The sequence below is a fragment of the Rhinatrema bivittatum genome, chromosome 9 (genome assembly GCF_901001135.1).
Source record: "Rhinatrema bivittatum chromosome 9, aRhiBiv1.1, whole genome shotgun sequence".
Lineage (NCBI taxonomy): Eukaryota > Metazoa > Chordata > Amphibia > Gymnophiona > Rhinatrematidae > Rhinatrema > Rhinatrema bivittatum.
The window spans coordinates 82292902-82318843 of NC_042623.1; the positions used below are offsets into that span (position 1 = coordinate 82292902).

The 25942-nt window shown below is 42.2% G+C and overlaps 1 protein-coding gene across 2 annotated transcripts in view; it reads left to right on the forward strand.

Moving 5' to 3' along the window:
* The window catches only part of ZNF800 (zinc finger protein 800), a 91935-nt gene that overhangs the window by 39482 nt on the left and 26511 nt on the right, over window positions 1–25942 (forward strand). For both annotated transcript variants that reach the window (XM_029616453.1, XM_029616451.1), the window contains exon 4: window positions 7801–7896. In XM_029616453.1, coding sequence (XP_029472313.1) covers window positions 7801–7896 — 96 coding nt within the window. The remainder of the gene's footprint in view (window positions 1–7800; window positions 7897–25942) is intronic.

Genomic DNA, 25942 nt, shown 5'->3' on the forward strand with positions numbered 1-25942 from the left:
CTCACAGGAAGACGTGCAGAAATATAATTAATCTCCCCCTAACTATAGCCCAGTTGTGTTTTCACGCTATTATGTTATACCGAATTTCAGTAATAAAGGCCAATGAATGCAATTTAGGGGCATATAGATTGCATAATAAAACTTTTGCATTAAGTAAATGTTCCAGAACAATAATATAATAACTCATTTGTCAGCATAGGTGTTTGCGATCTGAACCGCCTTCCCCTGTCTTCATCACTTCTCTTTTATACTCTGTCCCACACTGTCCCTCTGGTGTTGTAATTTATGTCTGAACAGCAGATTCAATTTTTTTTTTTTTAAACAGCAACAGCGATTTATTTTCTCTTATCGCTGAATGAATCCTTTCAGCATTCAAATGGAAAAGTTCACTGCTAACATTTTGATTAGTTTAGTGTTTTATTCCTTTTCCTTAGAAATTATCAAAATGAAGTAACAAAATAAATAAGACACTTTTGGGTACAAATACCTCCCAACTAAAGTAGCAAAAGGATCCTACTCTATCATTTATTGTCAACCTGCAGATGGGTCCATATGTTCTGTATAATCGGTGATAAAGAACATTTGAGGAACACAGAATTTGAGTCCTTCATCCCGTTTTCCAAACTCCTCTCCTGGTCCCACCATCAGATGTCACTGTCCCTGTATAGAACACACTTTAGAGGGAGCTATGCCATTCCCCTCGGTTGGGTCTAGGTTGGATGTCTCAACACGGTTTATCCCAGCCACTTTAGAACACATTGGGATCAGTTTGAGGAAGCAATGGAACAGTAAAGATACGTTTTACACTCTGGTGAGGCCTCCCAGCTTCACCCATATGAAGTTTTAGAAGTGACACCTCATTATGTGCTCCCTGCCGGAGGGTCCTTCTCCTACTAATTTACAGAGAGAGAGATGTTTACGCCTGATACCCTTTTGGAGTAAAAGGACTCTCACCAGGGTACCAAAGACCTGTGTGCCCACTCTAATTCCTAGGTGGGCAAGCATCAGTGATGGATCTTGCTGTGAGAGACAGTGAAGGCAGAAGATGGCTCCATTCTAACTTTTGAAGTATTTTTTGGATTTGAGCAGAGAGGGGAGGCTTTTGGATCCCCTCCCCCACTGGGATTGCAGTGCTGAAAACTTGCCTGATCCACTGACTTTTTCCCTTGAGACGTTCCCCCCCCCCCCCAGAAACAACAAGTAAGGTTGGAAGAACAAGATTGGGAGACCCCAATCGGATCTCCCCACTTATGGGACCAGGGCTGGCTGGGTGGCCGAGGAGAAGATGCCCTAAAGTAGGATTTTTGCTGTGAAGTTGGGGACCCCTCCATTAGGATTCCTGGGTAGCTGCTGGGGTGAGCTTTGCGCATTAACCACCTACCTACCTAGAACTACACTTGTACCAGCATATCAGATGTAACTTCAACATTATTGACTAATGGATTTTAATTTATGACTAAAAATAAGTAATCTTTATTTTACACCCAGACCCCAGTCCCATCTGTTTTATTACAATCTCTCACCTCATGAGATGCACCTACAGTTTACACACACGGTGGGAGCAGCATAACCTCACCTGGGCCACAAGCGAGAATCCTCCCCCAGGGATTACGAGTCCAGCATGGGATGGAATTTGCTAGCCAGAGCAGCCCCTGAAGTGAAATAAACAAGTTTGTGTGCTCTTGGGGGTTAAAACCCTACTAAGGGTTACATTCAAATTCATGTTAGCAGAAAATGTAATTACAATTGTGCCACCATAGTCCAACAACATTCAAACTAGCATCTTAATAAATTAGTCTCGATATTTATTTATTTTTATAAAATTTAGATTTGTATTCGGCCTTTCAGCCACTTCAAAGCGGATTGTATTCAGGTACTCTAGGTATTTCCCTGTTCCCAGAGGGCTCACAATCTAATATAAATAATATAAGGTAAGGTAGTTGCAGGTGGAGCGAGTAGTGATGATGGAAGGAGAACTGCTTAGGAATTAGCAAGAAACAAGTGGGACATTCATCTTAGTCTTAGTCTAGGAACAGCTCTATTATGCAATGGGCTAAGGTTGAAAGAAGCATTGAACCAAAATCCCTCTATCAATTGCAAATAGCAAAGCCACAGGGATAGTTTGAAGGCATATCTGCTAAGAATTTTGTGTTGCTGTTTCTGCCATCTTGTAATTGTCTTATTTTGGCCGGACATGAGTGTGCATTTTGTCTTCTTTTTAAATCAGCTCTGCACGAACAGAGGTCTGCTTATATTTTAGCTATAAATCTCTGAACATAAGAACACTGTTCTTATATTTAAGCTCTTTGCACATACCGTGCCTTCAAGAGCTTAAGTTTTATCCACAGATTTTAGAAGTTTTTTAAAATTTACTGATCTTGATTTCAAATTGTCCGTTTTAGCTACTCTAACCCAATAAGCTCTTGCAATTGCTGTATCAAAAATTGCCAAAATCTTAGGCAGCACGTCACAAAAAAAAAAAAAGGTATCAGGCCCTGTTTCTTGATTATTGGTCTGCCAGAAACAAATGCAAATGAATTTGCCTATTTTTGTTTTTCTACAACTGTGGTCCTCTCAAGCTTATTTCATTTCTTGCTCATTTTCTCAACACTGAGCAAGTCCAGATTTCTTCCTCTTTCTCAGTTCTCCTCATCTCCCCACCTAGTCTGCTAGAATATTCTGCCAAGTTTTGATTCAACATCTTCATAGATCCTTGCAACTTTTCAGACTTTTCATCTAGTCGCTGTTCTTCTTTTGTCAGTTGAGGACTATTTATAAAAATGCATCAACTCTTATATAAACTTTTTTATATAGCCGTAGATCCTCTCCTCTGTCCCCTTTAGGGAATATTTCTTCCTGTTCTGCAGTGTTTCTTTAGGAGACTCCCAGTAAAGTAGTGGATAATGGAAACCCCACCCCCAACTGATCCAGCTAGTCTGCCCATTTATCCTGTCCATGCTGCTAAGGTTATATCCCAGCTATAGAGCATGACCGCTTGTAAGTATTCACTCCTTAACCAATATAATTTTTATCATCTGCCTTCTTTGTACTTTTACCATCTTGGATAGAGGAGCATACAAGATCTCCTCTTATTTAGTTCAGCCCGTTACCTCTCTCTTTTCTGTAACTAACAACCATGCTTTGTATAATGTAAATAGCTGCCAACACTAACCTGGCTGTTACCCAAATATCCAGCCTTCTAGGTCCATTCTGGATGCTAGTTACCACCAATCTACTGTGTCAACCTGATCAGTCTCTGGAAAGATGTACCGTAGCTTTATTGACATAATTTGTGAATGGGGAGGGCAATTTTTAAAGCCGTGTCTTATTTTACCTGTGGAAATGGTGCTCTGTCTGTACACGTGGTGTTGCACATTGGGCATATTTTTGCCAGCATTCCTGGACGTGGGATTGGGTCAGGGGAGGCAACAACGTGTGTAGGTTTGGATTATCAAAACTAATTGCATTGTTTTGGTTGTAATAAATATATCTCTAGGAAAAACAGGTGCAGATTTCTGTGGGTGCTTTTTCAAGGGGCAATGAAGCAAAACTCTTCAAGTAAGTTTGCTTTGATTTGGTGCAAACCTCAAAGGTATAAAGCACCCATGGAATTTGCATGGGTGCAGACAATTTTCTTATTGCCTCCTTAACAGTCACTGACAATTATTGTATAATGCATCATATTTAGGACTTCTGTTTTTCGGTGTTTACAATTTTATACATTTTGGTGTTTCATTTTTCGATGTTTTACAGTTTTATGTAGGCACTCTGGGAAATACCGATTTTTGGATTATCCTTACCATTCCAGCCCCATTACTCTCTCTCCCCATCAGCCTGTCCCACCCTCTTTCAAACTCTTATACCCTAGTTAGATGGATAAGTCAGCCATTTTCTGGGATTTTAAGTATTGGCTTCAGTGATGTGTTTCTGGTTTTATCCACTAGGGACTTGATTTTCAAAGCAACTTATCCACATAAAACCCTGTCTTGAAAATCAGGGGGTTAGTGTGAAAGAGGCATTGCAGGAGTTGGAGTTAGGGTGTTAAGGAAAGCATTTATGCTCATGCACACTAACTTTTGTGCATATGTGAACGCGTGTGCCCAGTCAGTTCGCACATTTTGAAAGCGTTGTTCACAATTTTTCACATTTTGAAAAATTGGGCCGAAGTCTGCGAGTACAAAGTTACCCACAGACTTTAGCCCTATGTGAGCTTTTATAAAATTAGCCTCCCTATGCCTCTTATTTATTTATTTATTTTTTGCATTGAAAGGTTTTTATCGGTGAAAACCTAAATCTGAAACCCTCGTCATATTATCCTATATATAACATTTGGGACCCTATGCTGATGGCTCATCGTTGATTCTACACCAGTGTTTGTTTCCCAACTTTTCAAGCCCAAGGCACACTTACTTAATGGAAATGTTGTGTAGCACTCCAACCTCCACGGAGCAGGCAATACAGACATGGGAAGGACTTATGAGGTTCATATTCAGTCACTGTCCAGATAGCAAAGTTAGCCAGATAAACTTATCCGGCTAACTCTGGAGATATATTCAAGATTGCAGCTGCACTTTATGAGAGCTCTTTGGCCCGATCAGATTTCACCGGCTAATTGGGTCATTCATGAAGCTGCATTAGAGCTCTAACGTGCATTATATAGCATATATCATGCAATATATGGGATATTTTGTATCTCCCTGCCTAAATACCCTCCCCTATTACAATAACTTTCTTTGCATGCGATTTGTATGCATGAATAATACAAATGAATGCAAAGAAGTTCATTAATAAAATATTAGAATGCAATGGCGTTTCGCTGCTGACCAAGAAGATCGTCAGCTACAATAAAATAACACCTCCTAGGGAAATGGAATGCTCTGGACCTTAATGTGGGTCCCGAGGCTCCCACTGCACATTTAACGTGGCCGTAAAAAAACAAAACAAAACAAAAAACAAACTGTGGCCAGACAGGGAGGTTGAGCAGGGGTCAGTGCTGACCTCAATTTCATCCTGGGGCAGCCAGTCGAGTCAGCCCAGACTCTTCCCCCCCCCCCCCCAAATATAAATACAATTGTGCTAATAATGCGAGTGGTGGTGGCCACCTTCAAGCCCCCCCCCTGGCCCCCCAAGAAGTGTACAAACCCCTACTCCCCTGAACCCCCCTGAGGTCACTCCAAGTCCCAGCCATCTCAAAGTGTCAACCCCCCTGAAGTGTACCTGGGTCTGATCCGCGGACCTTATACCAGTCACATGGCTGGGGCAAAGTCAGGTTGGTGCCATTTTGGAAAATGGTGCCAACTGGGATGGATGCAAGGGTGCGCCCGTGCCAGACATGGGATCCAGGTTAAGGTAAGGTGGGCTCTGAGGAGGGGGCGGAGCTTGACATTTCAGGGGGTGAAGGTTGGTTTGGAGTCATATTAGGAGGCTGGGGTGTGGGTGTGGGGCTTGGACAGAGGGGGTTTGACACTTTGGGGTGCGGGGATTTGAGCATCGGGGGGCAGGGAGTGGGAGGTGGTCTTGGAGTGATGGTGGGGGGGATTAGAACTGGGGGTCCTGCCATGTGATTTATTGACTTTTTTTTTTTTTTTTAATTTTTGGGGGAATCAGGATGCCTCAACCGGTGGACCCAGATTGAAACAGGGGTCAGCATTGACTCCCATTCACCCTCCCTGTTTGGCCGGGTTTTTTTGTTGGGGAGGCGGGGTCAGCAGCCCTTTGATGGCGGTCCCGTGAGGTTTGGGGCTGCCATCGCATTAAAGGGCTGCACCGCATTCTTTTGTGTGGTGGTGTTTGGCTGCAACATAAAAGAAAGCGCCATAGAGCCGCAATGCTTTTTCTGGGGAGGGATGGCTGCCAACGTTCCTTAACTGCTGCTGCTCACAACACTGAGAGCCAGTCCCATCTGCAGCTCAGTGCATGCCTGGAGATAAGATTGAGGCTGGAAGGACTCAAAGATGGAGAGGAGGAGATGATGCTGTGTGCAGTGTGTGCGCTGCACAAAACGGGTCCCAGCTGTCTGTGTCTTCCATGCTTGCCCTTTAATTACCAATCTCTGGGGTTTATGCTGTAGCTAGGAAGAAAAGGCATGCATAATTACACACTGTCAGAAGGGAACTCCTTACATGTTCAAGAGCCACCACTGATGGTTTTTGTTGCTGTGAGGTGCTGAGAGCAAAGTCCAGGTGCTGTCCTGGATCAGAACATCAGGTAGTGGTGACTTTTTTTTTTTTTTTTCCCCCTCCTCTTGGAACATCTTATTAGGTCTGAAAGCACACCAGTTTGCCATGGCACGGTAGTTGGAGAAACACTTTTCTACACTAAGTCTAGTTATATACAGCCTGCCAAACAGACCTGGCTGATCTCTTTTCTTTTCCCCTACCAATTTGTAACCTGCCAGCTTAGGGATAGGCAACTCTGGTCCTCGAGAGGTTTCCAAAATATCGACCTTGAATATTCATGAGCTGTATTTGCATGCACTGCCTCCAATGCTTGCTAAAATATCTCAAGTATGTTTATTGTGTATGTACTGAAATTCCAGTCGGCTTGCGGCATGTAAGGACTGGAGTTGCCTACCCTGTGCGAGACTGTCCCGGCTATTGTTTAAATATTTGTTTATCTTTTGATTGAAATTGATTTTACTTGATTTAGATGAATCATTTTGAGCTTCAAATGTCCATTAGCATGTGAAGTGATAAGGCAAGCATTGATACCTGACATTTTCCTGTTATATGAAAGCTTTAAGATATGAGACAGGAGACAAAGCAGAGCACCTTCAAATGCAAGAAATGTATATTGTATCAGATTCCTGGAGGTTTGCAGCAGATCTGGTCTGTATGTGAACTGAATCATACAGAATACTGAACGATAAGAGATGGAAGTGAGACGTCATAGGAATTTAGAAAGAAACCTTTCTGTTCCTTTATCTAAACTCGTGGGCATCTTTGTAGACCTGGGATTATAGGACCATATCCAGCTCTTTACTATCCCAATGCATAATGAGCTCATTCTTTGAAAGGCAGCACTCTAGGCTTGGAGGGTGTATCAGTGACTGAGTCGGCCATGGATTCCAAATGCTTCAGAAGATGTAGGAAGCTGAAGAGACATTTGCAGATGGGGAGGACAAATTTCAAAGCCTTTTATCCAGATAAAAAACCTGTTTACCTGGGTAACGAGACCTGGCTGGGAATTGCCCAGACTCCCGTCGCACATGTATGTTTAGCAGCCTGCAAGGAAGGGTGCCCAGAAGAATGCTAGAGGCAGGAGAAGAAAACAAGATGCCTGCATGACATTTTCTCAAGTATGTGTGCTGTTTTACCTCTCTTGGCTGCTCGATCAAAACAGGTGCAAAGTATGTGAGCAGGCACTTGACAGACATTTCCAAAGAGTCTGTAAGCACAGTCCGTCTTTGTGAAAATCAGCATCAAGTACCTGTGCTATTTGGCAATTGCCCCACCCTTCATTTGGAAAACTGATCATTTCTCTTTGGAAGATGACTTTATAGCAAAGATATGAAGTCTGTCTAGCCTTTTTATGCAGTTCCATGTTTATTTAAAATGTGTTCTGCTGACTCAAGCTTTCTAATTGTATTGGCTTTTTTTTTTTTTCCCATAAGTCCTATTTTTCTATATTTGGCAACATAGATATGGTTCAGTTTGATGGCAGAAGTATTTTTAGTCCTCACGAGCTGGGCAGAGGAGTCATCCTAGCTGTTCTATATTTCCTCTCCTTGAATGTATGTTTTCCCAGATTTTCAAAGTGACTTAATGCAAAACAAATGTTTTATTTTTTTGTCTGTTGTAGTGTATATGCTGGAACCTGGAGATCCTGCCTTGGTACAGCAACAGCTGCAGACCTCTAAATCTGGGATTCAGCAAATCATTGAGTGCTTTCGATCCGGTATGTACATTCTGTCCGATTCATAGGCTCAATTTCTGAATCTTTCAGTATGTTGGACCTGCTTAAGATACAGTTTACAAAAAATCATTGTAGAAAGGGTCTACTCTGTTAGCCTGAAAAAAATAAAACTAGCTGAGAAAAAATTGAGGAGGCTTGTTATCTTTCTATGGCTAACGATGGCTGCTTTTGGGCATGCTAAAGGAAGGGGTTTTCATTGCCTGAAAGTTAGCATTTTAAAATATATTTAAACCTTAGAAATCTATAATCTGTGCCCAGCTATTTTGGTTTGATTTTCTTTCAACTAGCTTTACAGAAAACATTATGCAGTTCTCCTCAGATCTGTGAAAGTAATTTAAAGAAAATTTTAAGTTTAATTTAAAAATGTATATCTGTGTTTTGTAGAAAATTATGGGCCCTGTTTACTAAACATTTTTACCAAAGCCACAAAATGGGAGAAAATCTTTAGTAAATAGGCCCCTATGTTTGCATGAGCTTCTGGAGTGATAAATAATATTAATAAGTAAATAAAATAAATGGATTGACAAACTCCCATTTATTCATTGAATTCTCTGATCTGTGCTTTCTTCTTTCTTTTTAAAAGAAAAGATAGAAGAAGAATAGTATTTGGGAAGTACAGAAATGGCAGCTGTTGTGTTTTGTTGTTTTAAAAATCTTTCTTTCATGGTTTTAAGTGCTCTGCAGTGCTTCCCAGTCTTGCTGGTCATCTTGCTTACGACCTGCTGAAATCAGTTGGTCACTCATGGGAGATTGTCCTTATGGTACAATAGTAGGGTCAGCAAGTTTGTGTAAGCCCATTCAACTTCCACTTTTGCTTTCCATGGTGGACGAAACCTGGAAAGGGGAAAGGAACACTCTTAAGGCCAAAGATGCTGTTCTGAGTATACTCTTACTTTGGGTGGGCTTTGTGGGACAAGGATGGGGTACAGATTCTGCAACCACCTCGGGGTAACTGGATTTACAGCTAAGCACCACTGCATGGCAATCATTGGGGAGGGTTAGAAAGGAAAGTGTGGCTGTTTGCAGATGATTATAAATAGTAACACAGTAGATATGCCAGTGTGAGTAAATAAGATGAAAGATTTTAAGACATTGGAAAAAAGGTCAAAGATATGGAAGCTATCCTTTAATACTGAACAGTATAAAATATTGCATTTATGTTGTAAAACTCTAAGGGCAAAGAACTCTTTGGGAGGTGAAGAATCAATTGTCACTGAACAAGAAAGAGTTCTGGGGTTATCTTCTCTGATGAACTTAAGGTAACCAGTTGGGGCAAAAGCCACTGGGAACGTTAATGGTATTCCTGGGTGCATAAAAAGAGAGGTATCACTTGTAGAAAAAGAGAAATACTAGTTCTTCTGTACAGGTCTCAGAGACATCACCTTGAGACCTGCGTTCACTTCTGGAAACGACATGAACAAAAGAACATTTGACAAGGTAGAGACAATTCAAAGGAGGGTCATCGAAATGGTGCATAGACTGCACTATGAACCATATACAGAGAGAATGAAGAAACTAAAACTGTATTCTCTAGAAGAAAGAAAGGCAAAGAGAGATCTGATATCTGATTATTCTGTTGGTAGAGAAGCATAACCCACTGGTCCTGAATCCATCTATCCATCTTAAGGAGAAGGAAATTATCAGGTAAGTAGTACTTTTTCAATGGTCCTGTTCAAAAGTTTGCATACCCTTGAATGTTTGGGCTGATAATATACACACAGGTTGAGATGTCAGTGAAGGGTAGGTATCCACACCTGTGCCTTGTTTGATTGTAATTCGTGTCTGTGTATAAATAATCAATGAGTTTCTTAGCACTTGAGAAACCCTTGTGCATTTCATCCAGGGCTGTACTGGCTTTTGTTACTGAAGCATGAGGAAAGCAAAAGAACGGTCAAAGGATCTGTGAGCAAAAGTATTTCAACTCTCTAAATCAGGAAAAGGATATAAAAAAAAAGATATCCAAAGATTTGAAAATACCAATCAGTACTTTTCAAACTCTGATCAAAAATTGGAAAATTATGGGTTCTGTAAATATCAAGCCACAGTCAGACCACGAGAGATTTCAGATACAACTGCCAGGAATATTTGTCGGGATGCAAAGAAAAACCCACAAGCAACTTCTATTGAAATACAGGCTTCTCTGAAACAAAGTGGTGTGGGTGTTTTAGCATGCACAATAAGGAAATACTTGAAAAATGGGCTGCATGGTAGACTTGCCAGCAAAATGCCATTGCTGCACAAATGCCACAAAACAGCCCACTTACAATATGCTAAACAGCACCTAGAGAAGCCTCAAAACCTCTGGAACAAAATAATTTGGAGTGATGAGACCAAAATTGAACTTTATGGTCACAACCATACTTGCTATGTTTGGAGAGGAGTCAGCCAGGCGTATTAAGAGAAACACACCATCCCTACCGTGAAGCATGGAGGTGGATCTCTGCTGTTTTGGGGGGGTGTGAGCTATAGTGGCACGGGGAATTTAGTTAAAATTGTTGGAAGGATGAATGCGGCATCTTATCAGAAAATATTGGAGGAGAATTTGCATGCATCAGCCAGGAAGCTGCACATGGGGTGCTCATTACTTTCCAACTTGACGATTATCCGAAATATAAGGCCAAGTCTATCCTTCAGTGGCTGCAGCAGAAGAAAGTGAAGGTTCTGGAGTGGCTATGGCTATCAGTCTCCTGACCTCAACATCATTAAGCCACTTTGGGGAGAACTCAGACATGCACTTTATGCAAGACACCCAAAGAATTTACAGGATCTGGAGGCTTGTTGCCAAGAAGAATGGGCAGCTTTACCGCATGAGAAAATAAAGGGCCTCATTCACAGCTATCACAAAAGGCTGCAAGCCATCATTGGTGCAAAAGGGGGCAATACACGATATTAAGAACTAAGGATAGGCACACTTTTGAACAAGACCATTTTATTATTTCCTTTATCGCTATGATTTGTTTAATGATTGTGCTATTCTCTGATGCAGAATAGTTTACACATTAAAAATAAGATGTTTTGTCTGATCACTCATGTTTTCTTAAAATGCTACACATCTTATAAATTCAGCCAGGGGTATGTAAACTTATGAGCACAATTGTATATGAGCTTTCCTTTTAGATATTCTGGAGCTAAGCTATTGTCAAAGTTTTAAAATGGATCTGGCTTCCGATTGGGTGCTCGTGCAAATTTGCTGAAATCTTCTATTTTAGATGCTCTATAGTGCCTTACAGTTTCTAAAATTAATTTCTGAAGAAGTTGTAATAAAGATAACAAGAGAAATGTGTTCAGAATTCTGCTAACTTATCTGTTGCAGTTCTAATTCTAGCCTTTGAAAGCATTTCTGATATTCTATGTCGAGGCAAGGCTCTCATGCAAATAAGTCTTACTGTTTGAATCAGCTCAGAGCAGCTATTTTGTAATAAGTATGTAAATAGGGCAGTGGTTCCTAACCTTTTCTGAGTCAAGGCACACACTGCACAGAGTTAATTTCATTGTGGCACACCATCACCCTTCCATCATCATTATTTTCTCTTCCCTTCCCATCCTTCTTCTCTTATCGCTACCCCCCAGGCATCGCCTTCCTTCCTTCCTCTCTCCCACTGTCGGCTCTAGGCATCATCACCACCACCACCTTCTCTTCCCTCTCCCACCTTCCAGCATCATCTTCTTTTCCTTCTCTCCTCTGGCATCATTCCCTTCTTTATCCCAGGACAAGCAGGATGCTAGTCCTCACATATGGGTGACGTCATGAACGGAGCCTTAGTGCGGGAAAAACTTTGTCAAAGTTTCTAGAACTTTTGACTGGCCTCGAGAGGCCACTGAGCATGCTCAGCATGCTATGATATTCTCTGCCACAGGTGTCTCTCTTCAGTCTTCTTTTTTCCGTGCTGCCATTAGCATCGCGGGACAGGAGCCGTTTCGGTTTTTCAAGTGACTATATAGTCAGCTATATATAAAAATATATTACTTCAGGTGATATTCTCTCTCACAAATCTCTCTCTCAGATTTGTTCCACCGACTGGTGAGTACTTTTGAAAAGTTTTGAAAACGTTTTTCTCTCACGAATTCCCACTTAGCTCGACGGCTGTCAGCTAAAAATGGCGACCGGTTTCAAAAAATGTACCATCTGTAATAAAACGATGTCGATTACCGATCCACACTTAGAGTGTGTAGTTTGTCTGGGTAAAAACCATGACATTACTGCCTGTGATAAATGTGCAGAAATGACTGCCAAAACACGAAGAACTCGACAAGAAAAAATGGAACACCTATTCCATTTACAATTAATCCCTTCACCGTCAAAATCCTCGAAGTCGTCTCCGGCCGGAACGACTAAACGTCTTTTAGTTAAAAAATCTCGACCGCAAGGCTCCGGTGATCAACCGTCCCCGCCGTCGTCTGTGGCATCGACAAAATCGGCAGATCATTCCAAAAAGCACAGGCATCGACATCGACACCCGGAACCATCGACCTCGACATCCCCAGAGGAATCGAGACCAAAGCGGCCACGTTTACAGGATACGCCAGCAGCATCACCGCCTGGGCCCACTCCATCGATGCCGCTCATTCCTTCTCAGGAAATACTACCGCAGCCACCACCACCGCTTACACCTGCCTTACCACCGGCAGCTGTACAGCCAGAGCTATCTGAATTAATCAGACAAGCGGTACTTCAGGCACTAAAGGAACAGAATATTCCGGCGATACCGCCGATGCGACCAGCATCGATGCCGGTAAACATACCGATGCTGGTGGGATCACCGATGCTGATTCCATCAATGGAATCGACGACTTCTCGAGGACCGAGAATCATGACGACATCGACGTCGATCTACGCCCAACTACCACCTATTTCATCGATGCTGATCTCGATGACTGGGCCGTCGACGTCCTCGACACCGCGTCCATCGATTCCTTCGATGCCGACGACTGAACCCTCGATGACATCTAGGCCTTCTGATCAAGGAAAGGAAAATATTGAAATGTATCGACAACTTTTAGAAAGATACCACAAAGTTATCGATACTCTTCCACAAAAAACGCCTCAGGAAGTTTTACCATCGATGACTCTCAGCCAGGCCCTTCAGGCCTTCATCATCCTCATCCAACTGTAAGATCCCCCTACACACAGGATCCAGATGATTCATGGGACTCTGATTCATCGGAATCTTTTCTCTCAGATCCATCTCCGCCTGATCCCAGGAAAAGATCTCCCCCTGAAGATCTTTCCTTTTCATCTTTCATTCAGGACATGGCAGATTCCATTCCATTTAAGCTTTCCACTGAACAAGACAACAGACACTAGAGGTATTACAGTTCGTGGACCCACCTAAGCAGGTCTTAGCTGTTCCAATACACGAAGTCCTACTTGAAGTTCAAAATAGGATATGGGAACATCCATCTTCAGTGTCTGCAGTCAACAAAAGAATCGATTCTACCTATTTGGTACAGCCAGTTCCAGGTTACCAAAAACAGCAACTACCACATCAGTCTGTTGTGGTAGAATCTGCCCAGAAAAAATCCAAGAGAATCCGTCCACACTCCTCCAATCCTCCAGGCAAAGATCATAGTTTTCTAGATGCCTTAGGCCGGAAAATGTATCAGAGTGCAATGCTCAATTCCAGAATTTCTGCATATCAATTATATATCACACAACATCAAAGAAATATGTGGAAACAAATGGAAGAGCTTATTACCTCTTTCCCTTCCCAATTACAAGAGCAAGCACAATCCATTATCTCTAAAGGATTGGAGGCTGGAAAACATGAGGTGAGGGCAGTGTATGACAGTTTCGAAACATCTTCTAGAGCAGCAGCTACTGCAATCACTGCAAGAAGATGGGCATGGCTAAAAGCCTCAGACCTCAGGTCTGAGGTACAAGATAAACTAGTAGATTTACCATGCCAAGGGGACAATTTGTTTGGAGACAAAGTCCAGGAAGCAGTCCAGCAGCTAAAGGACCACTCTGAAACCCTTAAACAGTTGTCTCAAACATCACAGGACCCTGTATCTCAACCTCCTCGACGATTCCCTCGTAGAGATACTAGGTGTCCATATTACAGACCAAGAAGATATTACCCCCAGTCTTCTAGGGGAAGATCTACAAGGCCTCAACCACGGTTACAGGCCAGACAGCCTAGAACAACCAGGCCACAGCCTCCTCCTCAAACAGGACCGGCTACAGGTTTTTGAAACTCAATCCAGAGAACAAGCCAAGTCACCAAATCCTCAACCAAATCTCCCAGTAGGAGGAAGAGTAAAAATTTTTCAGGTAAATTGGCAAACAATCACATCAGATCAGTGGGTACTCTCTGTAATATCTCAAGGGTACAAACTGAACTTCCTATCACTTCCTCCTCAAAACCCTCCAAGATTCTTCAATCAAACATAATCTCAACTTCTCACTCTACAAACAGAATTATCCACCCTTCTGAAAGCAAGAGCTATGCAACTTGTACCTCGCTCTCAGAGGGGCAAAGGATTCTATTCCCGATATTTCCTCATTCCAAAGAAAACCGGTGGCCTTCGTCCGATTCTAGACCTCAGAAATCTCAACAAATTTCTAAGAAAAGAAAAGTTCAGAATGATTTCTCTAGGAACCATACTTCCACTCCTTCAAAGAGGCGACTGGCTTTGTTCTCTGGACCTTCAAGATGCTTATGCTCACATTCCAATCTTTCCACCTCACCGCAAATACCTGCGCTTCATGGTAGGCCATCAACATTACCAATACAAGGTTCTACCTTTTGGACTAACCTCTGCTCCAAGAGTGTTCACAAAATGCCTAGCAGTTGTAGCTGCACACTTGCACAAACAACATGTTCATGTTTTTCCATATCTAGACGACTGGCTCATAAGAAGCCAATCTCAGCAAGGAGCTATAACTTCTCTCAACCAGACAATCGCTCTGCTTCACTCCATGGGATTTCTAATCAACTATCAAAATCCCATCTCACTCCATCTCAACTACTTCAATTCATAGGAGCAGAGTTAAACACCACACTCTCAAGAGCTTTTTTCCCCAAGGATCGAGCAGAGACACTTTCCCTTCTGGCAAGTTCTATACAAGTCAAAAAACAAGCAACAGCTCTACAATTTCTGACCTTACTAGGCCACGTGGCCTCCACAGTCCATGTCACGCCTATGGCAAGGCTTGCCATGCGAATATCCCAATGGACTCTACGATCTCAATGGATCCATGCCATTCAACCATTACATTATCCAGTTCAAGTCACCCACCAGCTTCGTTCCTCTCTACTATGGTGGGAAAACATGGACAATTTGTGCAAGGGCCTACCCTTCCAGCAACCAGTCCCACAAATAACTTTAACTACAGATACATCCACCTTGGGATGGGGAGCTCAGGTAGACAACCTCCAAACCCAAGGGACTTGGACAAAACTCGAAGCAACATTTCAAATCAATTTCTTGGAACTTCGAGCTATACGATATGCGCTCTATGCATTCAAGGACTGCCTTTCACACAAGACTATTCTAATCCAAACGGACAACACAGTAGCCATGTGGTACATCAACAAACAGGGAGGGACAGGCTCGTATCTCCTTTGTCAAGAAGCTGCACAGATTTGGGGCTGGGCCTTGAACCACTCAATGTTTCTCAAGGCCACATCTAGCAGGCATTCACAACGTAGTAGCGGACAGGCTCAGTCGTCAATTCCAACCACACGAGTGGTCACTAAATCCTGCAATAGCATCCAACATTTTCCAACGCTGGGGTCAACCAACAGTAGACCTCTTTGCAACGCATCTGAATCACAAAGTACAAAACTTCTGCTTCATACACCAACAGAAGAACTAACCTGCAAAGGACGCCTTTGCTCGCCCTTGGAATTCAGGCCTGTTATACACGTATCCTCCGATACCACTCATAACCAAAACTCTAGTGAAGTTACAACAGGACAAGGGGTCCATGATACTCATAGCCCCGTATTGGCCACGACAAGTCTGGTTTCCCACACTGTTAGAACTCTCAGTCAGAGATTCCATTCGTCTAGGAGTAGTTCCCAATCTCATAACTCAGGATCAGGGTCTGTTGCGCCATCCCAACCTTCAGTCCCTATCACTGACAGCCTGGATGTTGAAAGCTTGATCTTACAACTACTCAATCTTTCATCCAATATATCTCAAGTGCTTATAGCTTCACGTAAACCTTCCACAAGAAAGAATTATGCTTCCAAGTGGAAAAGATTCACCCTGTGGTGTAGGCAAAAGAGTATTGATCCTTTCACCTGCCCCACTACTTCTCTTCTAGATTATTTATACCATCTTTCAGAATCTGGTCTCCAGACTTCATCTGTAAGAGTTCACCTAAGTACAATCTCTGCTTATCATAACAGAACAGGAGATGCACCAATCTCTGCGCAACCTCTTATCGCAAGGTTCATGAGAGGTTTAACTCAACTTAAACCACCAATTCGGCCTCCAGTCACGACTTGGGACCTAAACCTGGTTTTAACAAGACTCATGCGTTCTCCCTTTGAACCCATAGATTCTTGTGATCTTAAATTTCTCACATGGAAAACTATCTTCCTCATAGCCATTACATCAGCTAGAAGAGTAAGTGAATTACAAACACTAGTCACATATGAACCTTATACTAGATTTCTACATGACAGAGTGGTTCTCCGCACGCATCCAAAATTCCTTCCCAAGGTAGTGACGGAATTCCACTTGAATCAATCCATAGTTTTACCCACATTTTTTCCAAGGCCTCATTCTCATCAAGGCGAAAGGGCTTTACACACCTTAGACTGCAAGCGTGCATTGTCTTTCTATATAAACCGCACAGCAGTTTATAGGAAATCTAAGCAACTTTTTGTATCTTATGATCCAAACAAACCAGGTAAAGCTGTGGGTAAACAAACTTTATCAAACTGGCTAGCAGATTGCATACAGTTTTGTTATGAACAAGCAGGCCTTCCTCTGCATGGGCGAGTAACAGCACATGCAGTCAGGGCAATGTCAACCTCAGTAGCACACTATCGTTCAGTGTCAATTATAGATATTTGTAAAGCAGCAACATGGAGTTCTCTTCACACTTTTGCAGCTCATTACTGTTTGGACAAAGAAGGAAGACAAGATTCAGCCTATGGACAATCTGTCTTAAAGAACCTGTTTCCAGTATAAACCCAACTCCTTCTACATCCAATCTGCTGTGATCTTCGGCTGATTCATTTCCACAACAATACTTCACTGTTGATCCAGTACAAAATGACTCAGCCTATAGCTTGCTAATCACCCATATGTGAGGACTAGCATCCTGCTTGTCCTGGGATAAAGCAAAATTGCTTACCTTGTAATAGGTGTTATCCCAGGACAGCAGGATGTAGTCCTCACAGAACCCACCCACCACCCCGCGGAGTTGGGCCTTAAACCTTTATTATTTTATTTTTGCTAACGCTTTTGCTACTTAGGAGACTGAAGAGAGACACCTGTGGCAGAGAATATCATAGCATGCTGAGCATGCTCAGTGGCCTCTCGAGGCCAGTCAAAAGTTCTAGAAACTTTGACAAAGTTTTTCCCGCACTAAGGCTCCGTTCATGACGTCACCCATATGTGAGGACTACATCCTGCTGTCCTGGGATAACACCTATTACAAGGTAAGCAATTTTGCTTTCTCCCCCACCTTTTGGCATTTTCATTGTCATTACCTTTCCCCCAACCCTTTCTCTCAACCCCCTGGCATCATCATGTTCCTCTCCCTTCTCCAACCCCTGGCATAATCATAACCTTCTCCTTCCTCTCCCCAGAATCATCATCATTACCTTCTCTTCCCTTTCCCTCCACCCCTCGAAGGCATCATCACTTTTCCTTCCCTCTCCCCTGGCAGCATGACGTTTTTTTTTCTTTTCCCTTCTCTCTCCCTTCTCCCCCACTCCCTGGCATCATCACGTTCCTTCTCCCTCCACCCCTCTCCCCTGGAATCAACATATTTCCCTCTCTTCCACCCTCTGGCGTCATCACCCTCCCTTTCCTCCACCCAGCATCCTGCTGTCACCTTCTTTTTCTTTCACTCTGCCTCCACTTCCTGGCCTCATCATCATTATCACCTTGCCTTTCCTCTTCTCTAGCATCGTCACCTTCTCTTCATTTTCCCTCTCTTCCACCCCCAGCATCATCATCTTCCTTCTCCCTCTACCCACGGCATCATCACCTCCCTTCTGACCCCTGTCTTACTTCAGATTTCTGGACAAATTGGGAAAAGTGTTAATGTGTGTAGGGACAAAGATCCTTGTGCCAACATCTTTGGTCTTCTCCAGTAGAAAATACCAGTAGAGCCAGAAGCAATTCTGATTCATAATCTCTTGCAAGAATTTGGGAAAATCTTGTTTCCTGTGCCCTAGTAGCAAGGAAACTGGACCTCAAATATAGAATAAAAAAATCTTCAGGGATTGGAATGTTATAATTGCCACACCAATTTTGTGGTAGAATCGGTTCTTAAAAGTGCAAAGAAAACATGGAATATACTCCAATATCCCACCAGGAAAGGATTCCAGGCTACTGGACAAATTTGACAAAAAGGTTCTAAGCTTAATGCACAAATTTTCACTCACCAATTCTACATCATTCAATATGTAACATGAGTGTATACAAAAATTGAATAAACTCTTTCAAGCTGTTCAATTTTCAAAGGTAGTCCATTTATTTAGAATATGGGGGCAATAATACAGTCCTCAATAAGTTAAGTTTCTATTGGAGACAGATTTGTATGTACTTGAATACGAATTTGTGTTGTAATTTGTCAGGGTCAGCAAAACTGATTTAACTTTTTCTTTCTAATTTGGGTTTGCCTTCTGGAGGAAGAAATTTACAAGTGTTTCTCTGGAGCACAGGACTTGGTGAGAGAGGTAACGGAGATGGGACCGCTTGGCAATAGTGATCATAATATGATCAAATTTGATTTAATGACTGGAAAAGGAACAGTGTGCAAATCCAAGGCTCTTGTGCTAAACTTTCGAAAGGAAAACTTTGATAAAATGAGAAAAATTGTTAGAAAAAACTGAAAGGAGCAGCTACAAAAGTAAAAAATGTCCAAGAGGCGTGGTCATTGTTAAAAAATACCATTCTAGAAGCACAGTCCAGATGTATTCCACACATTAAGAAAGATGGAAAGAAGGCAAAACGATTACCAGCATGGTTAAAAGGGGAGGTGAAAGAAGCTATTTTAGCCAAAAGATCTTCATTCAAAAATTGGAAGAAGGATCCAACAAAAGAAAATAGGATAAAGCATAAACATTGGCAAGTTAAATGTAAGACATTGATAAGACAGGCTAAGAGAGAATTTGAAAAGAAGTTGGCTGTAGAGGCAAAAACTCACAGTAAAAACATTTTTAAATATATCCGAAGCAGAAAGCCTGTGAGGGAATCAGTTGGGACCGTTAGATGATCGAGGGGTTAAAGGGGCACTTAGAGAAGATAAGGCCATCGGGGAAAGATTAAATGATTTCTTTGCTTCGGTGTTTACTGAAGAGGATGTTGGGGAGGTACCCGTAATGGAGAAGGTTTTCATGGGCAATGATTCAGATGGACTGAATCAAATCATGGTGAACCTAGAAGATGTGGTAGGCCTGATTGACAAACTGAATCACCTGGACCGGATGGTATACACCTCAGAGTTCTGAAGGAACTAAAAAATGAAATTTCAGACCTATTAGTAAAAATGTGTAACTTATCATTAAAATCATCCATTGTACCTGAAAACTGGAGGATAGCAAATGTAACCCCAATATTTAGAAAGGGTTCCAGGGGTGATCCGGGAAACTACAGACCGGTTAGCCTGACTTCAGTGCCAGGAAAAATAGTGGAAAGTGTTCTAAACATCAAAATCACAGAACATATAGAAAGACATGGTTTAATGGAACAAAGTCAGCATGGCTTTACCCAGGGCAAGTCTTGCCTCACAAATCTGCTTCACTTTTTTGAAGGAGTTAATAAACATGTGGATAAAGGTGAACCGGTAGATATAGTATACTTGGATTTTCAGAAGGTGTTTGACAAAGTTCCTTATGAGAGGCTTCTAGGAAAAGTAAAAAGTCATGGGATAGGTGGCGATGTCCTTTTGTGGATTGCAAACTGGCTAAAAGACAGGAAACAGAGAGTAGGATTAAATGGGCAATTTTCTCAGTGGAAGGGAGTGGACAGTGGAGTGCCTCAGGGATTTGTATTGGGACCCTTACTTTTCAATATATTTATAAATGATCTGGAAAGAAATACGAGTGAGATAATCAAATTTGCAGATGACACAAAATTGTTCAGAGTAGTTAAATCACAAGCAGAGTGATAAATTGCAGGAAGACCTTGTGAGACTGGAAAATTGGGCATCCAAATGGCAGATGAAATTTAATGTGGATAAGTGCAAGGTAATGCATATAGGGAAAAATAACCCATGCTACAATTACACAATGTTGGGTTCCATATTAGGTGCTACAACCCAAGAAAGAGATCTAGGTGTCATAGTGGATAACACATTGAAATCGTCGGTACAGTGTGCTGCGGCAGTCAAAAAAGCAAACAGAATGTTGGGAATTATTAGAAAGGGAATGGTGAATAAAACAGAAAATGTCATTATGCCGCTGTATCGCTCCATGGTGAGACTGCACCTTGAATACTGTGTACAATTCTGGTCGCCGCATCTCAAAAAAGATATAATTGCGATGGAGAAGGTACAGAGAAGGGCTACCAAAATAAGGGGAATGGAACAACTCCCCTATGAGGAAAGACTAAAGAGGTTAGGACTTTTCAGCTTGGAGAAGAGACGACTGAGGGGGGATATGATAGAGGTGTTTAAAATCATGAGAGGTCTAGAACGGGTAGATGTGAATCGGTTATTTACTCTTTCGGATAGTAGAAAGACTAGGGGGCACTCCATGAAGTTAGCATGGGGCACATTTAAAACTAATCGGAGAAAGTTCTTTTTTACTCAACGCACAATTAAACTCTGGAATTTGTTGCCAGAGGATGTGGTTAGTGCAGTTAGTATAGCTGTGTTTAAAAAAGGATTGGATAAGTTCTTGGAGGAGAAGTCCATTACCTGCTATTAAGTTCACTTAGAGAATAGCCACTGCCATTAGCAATGGTTACATGGAATAGGCTTAGTTTTTGGGTACTTGCCAGGTTCTTATGGCCTGGATTGGCCACTGTTGGAAACAGGATGCTGGGCTTGATGGACCCTTGGTCTGACCCAGTATGGCATTTTCTTATGTTCTTACGTTCTTTCTCCGTGGCTCAGGGCCGCTTCTCAGGCTACATATGCCAACTCCTGACCCCACCGGTGACTTCCTAGGCGTGCGCGCTTCTCCACTTGTTCCTAAAGGGAATCACGGTGGGAACATTCCCGCGGTCCCTTCTGATGATGTCAGTACTTCTGCCTTTAAAGCCAGCTCCTGCCTGCAATGTCTTGCCTCAGCAACAGTTAGTGCTCCTTATGGGTAGAGGTTGTCTGTTGCTGTCTCCTCCTGGATTGCTTCTCTGGTCTTGGCTTGGATTGTTTTGGACTTCATTTGGATTGCCGCCTACCCTGACTTCTGGTATGTTCCTGGACTTTGTTGGATCTCTGCCTGCCGACTTCTGGTACGTCTTGGACTTCGCTGGCTTGCCGCCTGCCCTGATTCGTTCTGGATTCCATTGGCTTGCTGCCTCATGGAGTTGTTCTTCTCTGGAGACCCGCTCCTAAGTCTAGCCGACCCTGGGGAAAGAGGGCTGGTATTGGTGAGGGTCCTGTTGTGTCTCCACATCAGCCAGCTCTGTCTACTGATGACGAGAACCTGCAAGGCCTCCTTCTTGCAGGTAGTGACAACCTCGTCTCGGACCCAGGGTCCACCTTCGTAACACCATGTGCTGTGGCAATTAAAAAAATCAAACAATGTTAGGAATTATTAGGAAGGGAATGGAAAATAAAACTGACGGTGTGTCACTCCATGGTGAGACTGTACCTTGAATACTGTGTGCAATTCTGGTCACCACATCTCAAAAAGGATATAGTTGCACTGGAGAAAGTGCAGAGAAGGGTGAACAAAACAATAGGGCAGCCATTCCATGCCACTTATGAGGAAAGGCTACAGAAGTTAGGGCTGTTCAGTTTGGAGAAGAGACAACTAAGGGGGGGGTGTGCTAGAAGTCTTCAAAATCATGAAAGGACTCAAACAAGTTAATGTAAATCAGTTATTTACTCTCTCAGATAAAAGAAGGACCAGGGGGCACTCCTTGAAGTTAGCAAGTAGTTCATTTAAAACAAATTGAATACAATTATTTTTCACTCAGCACATAGTTAAGCTCTGAAATCAATTGCCAGAGGATGTGGTTACATCAGTTGGTGTAATTGGGTTTAAAAAAGGTTTAGATAAGTTCCTAGAGGATAAATCCATAAACTGCTATAACTGTAATTAATAAGCAATGTAGCTTGTGATCTGTCTAATGTCTGAGTACTTGCCAGGTACTTGTGACTTGGATTGGCCACTGTTGGAAACAGGATACTGGACTTGATGGGCCCTTGGTCTGATCCAGTATGGCATTTCTTATGTTATGTTCTTATTGTATCGGCCTGTATGTGAACTTTGCTTCTGCACTCAGTGGGATGGTAATTTTGAAATAGCTGTGCGGGTGCACATGTACGTACAAATGCCGGCTTGCGCCAAAGGTCGTGGCTATTTTTTATAACATACTTGTATATATGCACGGATAGTATAAAATAGGATGTATGCGCGTACAAGTGTGCAGTTTTATATGAAAGCACACGTGTGCACAAATGCTGCCTCTATCGCATAACTGGGGGAACTTTATAAGGGACATGCGCAGACACCATAGGGAGTTTTTCCTAGTTCGCCCAGTTAAGGGATAGGACTGTCCACCCCCCTTAGTTTAATAGTCTCCCTTCCCCCTGTTAGCCCCGACCCTTAAAAACCAGATTTCTTAAATGTTATTCCTTACATCCCATCCATAGCAGTAGTAAAGTTAAATGGCAGAGGACCCTGGTGCTCACTTGTGTGCATAAATACTTATGCACGCACTCCATGTTAAAGTCCTGAAATGACCAGCCAAGTAGAGAACAGGACACACCAATGGAAGGTTCCAAATAATGCAGGGATGTGTCAAAAAACAGATGTATTATCTACAGGCACAAAAGCTGTGGTATGGTCAGGCAGACATATTTTGTATTTGAGAACAATTAGTTAATAAACTGTGATAATACTGGGTCTGAGGGCTATTGCCATCTTTTAATGGAGAAAAAGCACAATAGTAAGATGTTACGGTGAACACGAAAGGACATGTTACACTTGTGCTTTGGTTGCCATCCCCACTAATCCACCTTAAATCAACATCATCGTAACAAGAGATGTGTTTTTGAATTGGATATTGCAGTATAAATATATGCAGGGCTTTTTTTTTTTCGTTTGTTCTATCTGTATCAGCCTTTTGGAAATAACAGGAGGGGAAGAGCTGGATTAGGCAGGAGAGTAGCTTTTCTTTTTGTTATTCTGTATGCTCCAGTCTCCTCCCTCCCAAGCTGATCTCTGGGGCAGCGACCTGGGAGAGGAGGAACTGGATGGAGCAGGTTGTTCTCTGCAGGGTGCGGGCAGGTAGAGCTGGGGCAATAGCCCTCTATGGCGGGGCTAGGGACAATGCAGAACAGGACCAGAATCTAATAGTTGTCTATACTACTATTAACCATTATGCACCCTGTTACTTTAGTGGCTATTACTAGCTCTGCTATGTATTTTTCTTTTTATTTTCCTTTTAACCACTTTGTGTTAATTGGCAGCACATGTACAAATTTTATCATGACAGTAAAGACTCCTAAATCTGAGCAAAGCACCAGTAGAGGAGAGGAAAGAGAGAGAGAGGCACCAGTTGTGCTTCTCCCTCTCTTTTTTTTAAGCTCCTCCTTCCCTCACTGGTGCTTTTCCCTTGGCATGACGGTGGCAGAGAAGGCATCAACAGATAAAAACGCTTCTTTCTTATGCCTCCTTCCAGTGGGAGGGAGGATGGGAAGGGGGGAAGGATCATGCTGTGATTCTCCAGCCAGCTGCAGGGAGTGTAGCTACCATGGGGTGGCAGGCACTGGGTAGTTTTCCAAATTTCCCCTGCCCCCCAAGTATGGACCTGCATCTGAATACAGACTCCTTTCTTTCTAGGAAAAAAACCACAGACTATGGGGATACATTTGTGATTAAATCTGAGTGGCTTGTGGTGACTAAGAAAGACAGAGGCTGCTGAAACTAAAATGCCCTGTCCCCTCACCCCTTGTTTGCTCCTGCAAATGGCTTCTTGGTTCTGGAAACGTCTAGTGCTATGGTGGAGACTCCTGAAGTAAAATTGACAAAATCTGCCATACAATAAAATCGGTGAATAAGTCTGTTGTTGAAATCAGGAAAAGAATGGATGCGAACGGGGTGCAGGCAGGCGTCAGCTGTTGCAGATAGCTGAGAAAGTTAAAACACTTGCAAAAACAGTGAAGCAGATGCATGATAAATTAGATGATTGGGAAAAATCATTGCTTTAGACATAAATCTTTCGGAATCAATGGCTGACAGTAGCTTTATTGAGTTACTTCCAAAATGTCTGATCAAAGAGCTAAAATTAGAAAATCTGGTGGGCCAAGTATGTTTTGAATGTGTTGTCAGAAATGGGAGAGAAAAATCAAGTCCAGAATTACCAAAAGTAGTTTTTACATGAGTGCTTAATTTTGCTCGCAAAATTGCCATTCCATGAGTCTGTTAATTAAAAAAAAAAAAAATGAAATATGAACAAAATCAGGTAATGGTTTTTCAGGACTTGCTTTGAAAAGAAAGGAGTTCACAGGTGTATGCTCAGAATTTGGTTTTGAGTCAGCATGCAATGCTGTAATATCAATAAAATTGGCTTGATATTGAAAATGGCTTAACTTTGGAAACTTCAACAAACCAGTGAGAACCTGTACAATATGGGGGTTAACACCTTGCCATCCTACCCCTTTGGGATGTTGATTATGAAGCAACTGTTGCCAAAAAGCGGCAAGCACACGTTATCCAGTTAAAGTTGGTTGGATAATTTGTTGCAGATACCTGGTTTTGAATATATATAGCCAGTTAGATTTAAAGTTATCTGGGTATATATATACACAGATAGCATTTAACTTTACCAGTTATATACAAACATAGCTGATTAACTGGTGGAAAAACAAAAATTTAAAAAAAAAAACATCTTGTAGGCCAGCATGCCCAATCCTCATCCAACTAAAATACTAAAATTGATGTGGGGCATAGAGCCTAAACCCCACCCCCTTCCTCTTCCACCTAAAAATTAAAAGGGAGATACCATACAAATATTCAGATATCTAACAGGCTTCAGTAAAGTACCAGAAGGAAGCATTTTCCATAGAATGAAAAGCTCAGGGAAAAGGGGCCATCGTATGAAGCTGAAGGGAGGGAAGCTCCAAAGCAATGCGAGACAATACTTTTTAGCTGAGAGGCTGGTGGACACCTGGGAACAGACTTCCAGCAGAGGTTATCCTTTCCTGGAAGCACTCCCAGCCTGTCAGGTTTTCAGGATTGCCATAATGAATATGAATGAGAGAGATTTGCATACCCTGAGTCTCCACTGTATGCAAAGCTATCTCATGCATATTCATTGTGGATATCCTGAAAAACCAACTGTGTGCCTCCAGGAAGAGGGTTGGGAAACGCTGCGTTATAGGCGCCAAAACAGTGTCAGAATTCAAACGTACATGGGATAGACACAAAGGATCCTTAGCAGTGGAGGAAGAGAGAATTCCATAGACCTGTGGCAGCAGGTCTGCTTTTTTTTCTTTGCTTTCTTTTGTTTAATGTTTATAAATTAAATTTATATTAAAGAATGCTCAGAGAGGGACTACATGTTCAAAACATAATAGGGTATATACATAACAATTAAACATAAGACCAATTAATCATTACAAATGTGATATATTGTTTAAGAAGACAATGTATATAAACCTCACTTATAATAACAAAACCCATATAATAAACATGAAATCACATAGCATAGCGATATA